The 8,291-nt window shown below is 60.1% G+C and overlaps 4 protein-coding genes and 1 non-coding gene across 5 annotated transcripts; 3 read left to right on the plus strand and 2 right to left on the minus strand.

Annotated features, from left to right (window-relative positions):
* Positions 1-216: 216 nt before the first annotated feature.
* PAN0_007d3334 (COX5A-domain-containing protein) lies at positions 217-2,305 on the minus strand (the record flags this gene model as incomplete). Its single annotated transcript, XM_014801418.1, has 3 exons — positions 217-548; positions 1,321-2,018; positions 2,115-2,305. The coding sequence occupies 3 exons, from the start codon at positions 2,303-2,305 to the stop codon at positions 217-219; spliced, it is 1,221 nt and encodes a 406-aa protein (XP_014656904.1).
* A 75-nt stretch (positions 2,306-2,380) lies between these two features.
* PAN0_007c3335 (coatomer subunit delta) lies at positions 2,381-4,036 on the plus strand (the record flags this gene model as incomplete). Its single annotated transcript, XM_014801419.1, has 1 exon — positions 2,381-4,036. The coding sequence occupies one exon, from the start codon at positions 2,381-2,383 to the stop codon at positions 4,034-4,036; it is 1,656 nt and encodes a 551-aa protein (XP_014656905.1).
* Positions 4,037-4,389: 353 nt separating this feature from the next.
* On the plus strand, positions 4,390-4,461 carry PAN0_t007c0008. The gene has a single exon. It is a non-coding gene; the product is annotated as a tRNA-Val (tRNA).
* Positions 4,462-4,556: 95 nt separating this feature from the next.
* Positions 4,557-5,771, plus strand: PAN0_007c3336 (uncharacterized protein; the record flags this gene model as incomplete). The annotated part of the gene is made up of 2 exons (XM_014801420.1): positions 4,557-4,619; positions 4,908-5,771. The coding sequence occupies 2 exons, from the start codon at positions 4,557-4,559 to the stop codon at positions 5,769-5,771; spliced, it is 927 nt and encodes a 308-aa protein (XP_014656906.1).
* A 326-nt stretch (positions 5,772-6,097) lies between these two features.
* On the minus strand, positions 6,098-7,846 carry PAN0_007d3337 (uncharacterized protein; the record flags this gene model as incomplete). Its single annotated transcript, XM_014801421.1, has 1 exon — positions 6,098-7,846. One exon carries the CDS (start codon positions 7,844-7,846, stop codon positions 6,098-6,100), a length of 1,749 nt encoding a protein of 582 aa, XP_014656907.1.
* Positions 7,847-8,291: the final 445 nt, after the last annotated feature.

Raw genomic sequence — 8,291 nt, forward strand, 5'->3', positions numbered from 1 at the left:
CCTTTCGCCCCCCTCAACGAGTGTTACCCGTAAATGCAGGATCTCGCAGGTCAGATGCACCTCTTTGCCTTTGCCCCCAACCCACATCGCCATACTTCTGTCATGTGTCATGTTTGTGTGTGTTCGCAAACCCGTGTGGATTCGAGATGGAGGTAGAATTGAGCGCTCGACTAGTAGCGCGGCTTTATACAGCGAGCGGGCATTAGCATGGAGAAATTATGCCGAGTACATCTCCTCCTTGAGCTTGATGCCGAGTTCCTCGCGGACGCCTTGGAGTGCGTCGAGGTACTGCTTGTATTGGTTCTGGTTCTCGACCTTCTGCTTGATACCCTCGAAGATGCGCACGGCGGTCGAGTAGTCGTTGACGCGGCGGCTGGCGCGCAGTGCCGACTCGATCACCTCGGGCGAGGGCACCAGGTCGTACGCAAAGCAGTTGTTCAGGCCGCGCTGCAGCTCAAACAGGTCCTCGACCGCGTCAAAGAAGCCGACGTAGCGCGAGTTGAAGGCGTCAAACGACTCCTCCTCGTGGTGCGCGGCGTAGCCTCGGACTGTATCGAAATGGGATGCGAACGGAGGCAAGAAGTCAGTATGCTGGGTGTGCACAGCGACAATGTCAAATCTCTGCTGCGAGCGTCGTCGGTGTCCATGCAACGCCATGCCCGCAACGCGTCGATGCTGCGCAAAGCATTGCCTTTGTTGGTCGCCAGACTGGCATGACCGCAATCGGCGTAGGGCGAGAAACAGTAGCAGCGGCAGCAGCAGCAATCAAAGCAGTAGAAGTTGTTCATGCGCATGAAAGTCGATTGTCCTTGGCCAAAATAGTGGTGTGATGGCGAGATGGCGACAGGTCGATTGGGGGGTCGGGAGCACTAACACCAGCAGCTTAGCTTGACGGGTATGTGTCTGTTGGCGTCAACAGACCGAGTCTGGTCTTAACGCGATATCTGCGTGGGATGACGATTGTGAGCTCGGAGCGCGTCGATTCCACAAGGTCCGGGCACGATGGACTCTCCACTTCGGGGCCTGGACATGCCGAAGCATGAGCTCATCCACGGAGATGGTGCAAAAGTCGAACTGTAGATAGCTGCCGCGTTGCAACGTCCCGAGCGACGAGTACTTCGACGTAATGCATCCCTTGTGTCGGCTTTGTCGTCGATGCTACTGTCCGAGTCTGCAAGTCGTTCTGCTTTTGCTTCTGCTACTGCCACTTCTGCTGCTTCGTTCTACTGCGATGGTCGAGCTACGATTGCTGCACCGCGTCGATAGGCAGGGGCGTGAACCCGACAAGGCCGATTCGTGTGGTTGAAAAAGACTACTTACCCTGCTGGGAGAGGGCAACAGGGGCGGTGCGGCCGAGGAGGGCAGCACGGGCGGAGGTGCTGACGGCGGCGGTGCGGATGGCTCCAGTGAGGAAGGACATGGCGACGACGATGGATAGGGTGTGGTGACGGTGGTAGTGGAGGAGGATGGAGCGAAATGTGAATCCACTTTGGATCAGCAACCGACTGCGATTTCCAATCATCTCGAGAAGAAGCGCGAACGAGCCCCAGCCCAGCCCAGCCCAACCCAGCCAAGCCGAGCCTGCGAGCTGGTGGTGATGCGACGATGAACGAGCCTTTAGCTCACCCATTCCGGAGGCTGCCATCGGCCCTCTCTCTCTGCCCTGGGCTGTTGAGAAAAATCCAAATTTCCCAATTTCGCACTCCAGCCGGCTCGACACTGCGCTGGGCTGCCTGAAAGAGCGCCCTGATCGAAGCGCGACCGGCCTGACGCTGCCCAAAGACCCGGGAGCTGCCGTGGCCTCGAAATTCCAAAACCGAAATTCCACACGAATCCCTTCTTCCGCACGGGAGGAAGATCCCACGAGATCGATCAATTCCAGGCTGGGGCTGGCCGCCAGGTGAGTGCGAGACGCGGTGCTTGGGCGCAGACGTGGAGCTTGGGGTCGAAGCTGCGCTCGAACCAGCTGTTGTGCCTTTGCCTTGGCCCTGCTGGCGTGGCGGGCCCCCGTGGCCTGTCTGGCTCGCGTCGGAGGAGACACGCAGACCAGCGCCAGCCAGCCAGCCAGTCCGCTCTCTCTCGCACCGACCAGAGTGACACACAGACACACACACCTTGACCTGCGCGCCGCTTGAGCCACCTTTCTTCTCGTCACCTCATCACGTCGTCGCTGCTTTGTTCCTCCCGTCGGCGACCTTTGCGCGCGCACTCCACCACCTCTCGTTGCTGGTGGCACTCTTGCTCGTCTCGCCCTCGCATCCGCACCAACATCCAGGACACGGCTGCTCAGCTTGGCCGCCGACATCAACCGACGTTTCGCCTGGCAGCACATCCAGCCGACACTCTTCGCCCCACCAGCAACCTCGCATAGACCTCCATCATGGTCATCCTCGCTGCTTCCGTCTCCACGCGAGGCGGCAAGCCCGTCATCAGCCGCCAGTTCCGCGACATGCCAAGGTCAAGGATCGAGGGTCTCCTCGCTTCGTTCCCCAAACTCATCTCCGCAGGATCGCAGCACACCTCGGTCGAGACAGACGCCGTGCGCTTCGTCTACCAACCCCTCGAAGACCTCTACATGATCCTCATCACCAACAAGAACTCAAATATCCTCCAGGACATCGACACCCTCCACCTCTTTGCCCGCGTCACCTCCGACATCTGCAGATCCCTCGACGAGTCCTCCGTGCTCAGATACAGCTTCGAGCTCCTCGGCGCTTTCGACGAGATCGTCTCGCTCGGCTACCGCGAGAACGTCAACCTCACCCAGGTCAGGTCCATCCTCGAGATGGAATCGCACGAGGAAAAGATCCAGGAGATCATCGAACGCAACAAGGAGATGGAGGCCAAGGAGGAGCTCAAGCGCAGGGCAAAGCAGCTCGAGATGCAGCGCAGGGATGCGGCGCGTCGCGGTCAGATGGGCGGCAACTCGGGCGGCTTCGCCAACTCCGGTGGCTTTGGCTCCGTCCAGCAGCGCTTCGAGCCCCCACCCACACAGGCCCCCGTACAGACCGGCTTCTCGTCCACCTCCACCCCAGCAGCCAAGCCCTTCAAGGGCAAGGGCATGCAACTCGGCAAAAAGTCAAAGGGCGCTGATCTCCTCGGCGCCATGGGCGGCGACCTCGCCGCTGCCGCCGCCGCCGCAGACGAAGAGCTCACTGCTGCCGCCAACGCCGCTTCCGCCTCCCTCGCCGCCTCCACCCCCGCCAACCTCTCGGCGAGTCGTGCACCACCCGCACCCGCAGCCGTCGACCCGCTCGACCTTCTCGATCCCGTCCACCAGGAGGCCGTCCACGCCATCATCAAGGAGCGCGTCTCCATCTCGGGCAACCGCGACGGCGGCCTCGACTCGCTCGAAATCAAGGGCGACCTCTTCCTCAAGATCACCGACCCCTCCCTCGCCAAGATCCGCCTCCAACTCGCTCCGCCAGAGGACGCCAACCTCGTGCTCTCCGCCGGCGACCTGCAGTTCAAGACCAACCCGCAGGTGGACAAGGCGGCGTGGGCCTCGGATCGCGTCCTCGCACCGCGCGATGCACGCAAGCCCTTCCCCGTCAACCAGTCGCTCGCCCTCCTCCGCTGGCGCATGGTCACCAAGGACGAGACCGCCCTGCCGCTCTCCATCAACTGCTGGCCCTCGCCCAACGGCGAAGGCGGCTGCGACGTGAGCATCGAGTACGAGCTCGAAAACGAGCAGCTCGGCGAGCTGCGTAGCATCATCATCGCCATCCCACTGCCCGAGGGAAGCGTTCCTTCGGTCGAATGCCCCGAGGGCTCGTGGGCCGTCAACGAGGACACCAACAACCTCGAGTGGAGCCTCGACTCCATCTCCTCCGCCAACAAGTCGGGCAGCCTCGAGTTTTCGGTCACTTCGGGCGCAGAAAACGTCGACGTCTTCTTCCCCGTCGTCGTCGACTTTGTCTGTGAGAAGACGCTCTCCAGCGTGTCGGTGGCCGACGTCGTCCTGGCCGACACCAGCGCCGCCACCACCTTCTCCCAGCAGTCCGTGCTTAGCGCAGAGACCTACGTCATCAACTGATGTCTTGATCCTGGTTCAATGAGCATGTCTTTGTCACACTTTCCTTCGCCGTCGCCTGACTCGATTTAATGTCTGTGTTCCGTCTTGAGCCCGCCGCGAGGAGGCCGCTTATGGAAGTGCCCGGCAGTCCACGTGAGGCCAGTTGGGCACCCAACTTTCTGCGACAAAGGTCAGCAGCCTCAACAAGTCTCCTCGTCGACTCAGGTTCTGAATGAGCGCCGAGATGCTCTTGCCTTTGGAGAGGTGCAAGCAGAGTTAGAGCGTTGCGAAGCGTGGTCGCAGCGAATTGCGCAGAGGAAAAAGCCATTCATATACGCGCAGCTCGGTCGAGAAAGCATAGCAGTACAACAAGCGCTTCAATCGATTAACGGTTAAATCACGCCCTTCACACGGGTGAGCCCCCGGTTCGATTCCGGGTTGAAGCACAACTTCGAAGCATCGGCTTTGACTTCATTTTTTTTCGTCCTTTTTTTGACATCGAGCCAAGACAAGATGGTTTCTGCCACTCGTCAGATAGCGCATGTCAGACTTGGGCATCCAAGCGCATCTCGAGCGCCGTTGGGGAGCCTCAGACCCCGTCTCTGTCAAAAGCCACCCCCACCTCCTCCTTCCAACTATGCCATAATGACACCGTTGCCGGTATCATCCGGCGTCTTGGGTAGGACGATCACTACAATGACTTTTCTCAGCTTTGCAGCCTGTGCGCACCACACGCTGGTAATGGCCGCGTCCCGACGAAAGCAGCGATCCGTGCCCTCTCTCTCAAGTCCCTCTTGACCGACTCTTTGCCGGCTTTGACCCATGACACTCTGGAAGTTTTCCAGCTCGCCCCATCTTGGAGCTACCACTCGCCAACTCCATCCGACTCTAGCTTGTATCTCCCAACCGCTTCCAGCCAGCTTCATTTAGCCCGGCATTCCCCGTGACTCCCTACCGATACCGAGCCGTCAGCCTTGCCACCACTGCCAACGCAGCTGCTGGAATGCGTTCAATTCATTCCAAGGCCGATAAGCCCTTCAAGGATCAGATTCCGCCTATCTACACTGGCCGCCACCTCTGGTCTGACATCCGACCGACAACGTCCAATATGCTCCCATCTCCTCTTGTCGCCTACGAGGAACTTCCTCTCCCGAACAGTGATCGAGCCGAGCTTCCATCCTGCACTGTTCGGTGGCGGTTCACTGGACGATTCAGCCTGAATCGTGAAGAAGATATTGCGCGCGGTTCGATCCGCCTGCAAGTCCGACGCTTTCTTGCCTCGAACAACTCCGTCAACACGTCTTGCATGGTCAATTTCCCGCGCGGGGTTGGCAGAGGCCGCGTTGTCGAAGTCACTGTCTCGCCTGAGAATCTCGACACCGTTGCTGCGGTTCAGCTGGTCTTCAACGGCTCGCAACTTCAACGCCTCTTTGTGGGTCCTGACCTCCCGAGAACTTCCCTGGTCATCGAAGTGCTCGGTATTCCCCTGCCCCTGCGTACTGCATGGTTTGAAACAGCAGCCAATATCGCAAGCCTTCTTCAACCTCACGTTCGAGTGCACGATATCTGGGTAGCCCAGAAATCTTACGCCAACGATCCAACACCGCCCGAAGACACAAACAACATGGTGGCGCTGGCCTCTCTATCCCCTGGCGAGGATGGTGGCGTCGACCCATATTCATTCCACTCGCTTCCCGACTACCTCAATGTTGGCGGTGCAGAATGCAAGCTGGTGTACGCCAGGCGCCTGTCCTGATGCATCACCTGAAGTAGCACCTCCAGCTTCCATCATCCCTTCGATCGATGCCCTCGTGGCCGGTGCTTCGCCTAACACGAGATCGGTCATTTAGCCGCTCAGTGTACGGCTCAAGCCGACTCGAGCATCACAGACGGCTGGACACCCTAGAGGTCGCGGAATCAAGTCGGGTTCTGCATCGATCAAGTATGAGGCTGTGTCATTACGGGCGAAGCAAGTGGAAACGAACAGAAGAAAAGGCACCCACAAAACATGAATGGAGCCATGGTGGCATCGCGTGTGCAGGAAGAAGAGAAGACGTGAGGGACGCATCCGACCCTTAGGATCTAGGACGAAGGAGGAGGGGTGGTGGTCATGTTGGTCTCGATGATCTTTTCCTGTTCGATCATGAGTGTTTGCTGTTCGGCCCACATGTCGGCGGTGGGGAGGAAGGGCATCCAGGGCGTCTGGTAGTTGGGCAGGTTCGTCACCTGCACCACGCCGTCCTGCTGCGCCGAGGCGTCGCGGATGCGAAGCCCAGTCATCGTGTTGAACTTGATCGCAGGCACGTCGGGATCGCCATTGATGCACATGAGCACCTTGGCTGGCGCCTTGGCCGGCTCGGCGGCGTCTTGGCGCTTGTGAAGCATGTTGTCGATAAGAAGGCTGCCCACGTCGTACGAGTACAGGTCGCGACGCTGGAGACCACCGGCACCAGCACCGGCACCAGCACCGGCACCAGCACCGGCACCATTGATGACTTGCTGGTACTGATCTATCGTCATCAGCTGGCCGTTGTACTGGATGTAGCCAGGAGGAACACCTCCAGCGCCAGCACCAGCACCAGCGCCGGCACCCGCGCCTGCACCAGCACCTGCGCCTGCGCCAGCGCCAGCACCTCCGTAGACAGGGCCGGCACCTGCACCAGCGCCAGCGCCTCCGTAGACAGGACCTGCACCAGCACCAGCGCCAGCGCCTCCGTAGACAGGGCCGGCACCTGCACCAGCGCTGGCACCCGCACCAGCACCTCCATAGACAGGACCGGCACCAGCTTCAGCACCAGCGCCAGCACCTGCACCTCCATAGACAGGACCGTTACCAGCACCAGCGCCAGCGCCTCCGTAGACAGGACCTGCACCAGCACCAGCACCTCCATAGACAGGGCCGGTACCAGCACCAGCACCTCCGTAGACAGGGCCGGCACCCGCGCCAGCACCTGCACCTCCGTAGACAGCACCCGAGCTTGCACCAGCGCCGGAGCCGGCGCCAGCACCTCCGTAATCTGCACCCGCACCTGCGCCAGCGCCACCAGCACCTACACCAGCACCTACACCAGCACCTACACCAGCACCTACACCAGCACCAGCGCCGGCGCCAGCAACACCAGCACCGCCAGCGCCAGCACCCTGATCGGCAGCTTCAGCGTGCTTCTCGGCAGGAGGGCTGACGTGCACGCACATCCAGCCACCGGGCAGACCGTTGCCAGCCATGGTCTCGCTGGCCAGACGAGGGATCATGCCCGTGGCATAGGGGTAGGGCATCTTTGGCATGACGTCCGGTCCTCCGGGCACCGGCTTGGGGATGCGGCTGCTGTCCTTGACCGGGTTGGGAACGCTTCCCCACATCCAGTCGGAAGCCTTGCTCGAGATCTTTGTCAGCCACGACATGAGGCTCCTCGCCTCCATCTTGCGGTGTCTGTCCGTACCCATGATAGCCATCGTTATTACGTCAGTAACTTGCCACAAAGCTATCAGACCACCAGCAGAGCGGGATGTACTCACTTGACCATTCGTGGATGCAGGTGAGGCATTCCAGCTTGTGTGGCGTTCGTCTCGAGGGCCAAGAAGATCGGCGTGATCACCAGCAGCAAAGCCAGCAGCTTCGCCATGTTGAGCGTGAGTTGAGCCCTCATACTGCAGCGCATGCGGAGAGAGAAGATCGTGGATAGTGGAAGCGGGATGCCAAGGGGGGCTCGCTCGTACGGCTGCGCTAATAAAGGCCACGGAGACGCCCACCGACTGACCGAGCTTCATCAGGATGCGATTGGTGGGGCTAACCAACAAATGAAGCTCTCCACCACACCCTCGACGCCGCATCGAAGGGATTGATGAAGTGGGTGCGTATGGCAAAGGGTGCACATCACTCTTGCGCGCGTGAAGCCCACACACCAATACAACCTCCTCAACCTCGTGTGTGCACCGATCCAAACTCGTCGTGCCTGCATCTGGTCTGTGCGCTTTGGCGCGACGCCTGTAATGCGGCTGTATACGCTGTAAGCACTTGTGATTTACAGTACCCAGAGTCGTGGCGACAATGTATCCCTGTTTGTACACAGTGTCGCCTTGTGGAGTGATTGAGGCACCTTGGAGGTGCTCCGCCCGCGTGGCCCCCCACTCTCTCTTTTGTTTGACGAGGGGTTCAAGAAGATGATGGTGACCACCATGTACGCTGAGCAAAAAGGATCGAGCCCCGCCTATGCACAGGGTCAAGTGGGTATAATAGCGTCGAGGCCCAGACCTATCTCGAGAGGGGGGGGGGGGG

The sequence above is a fragment of the Moesziomyces antarcticus genome, assembly GCF_000747765.1.
Source record: "Moesziomyces antarcticus DNA, scaffold: scaffold_v10007, strain JCM 10317, whole genome shotgun sequence".
Classification (NCBI taxonomy): Eukaryota; Fungi; Basidiomycota; class Ustilaginomycetes; order Ustilaginales; family Ustilaginaceae; genus Moesziomyces; species Moesziomyces antarcticus.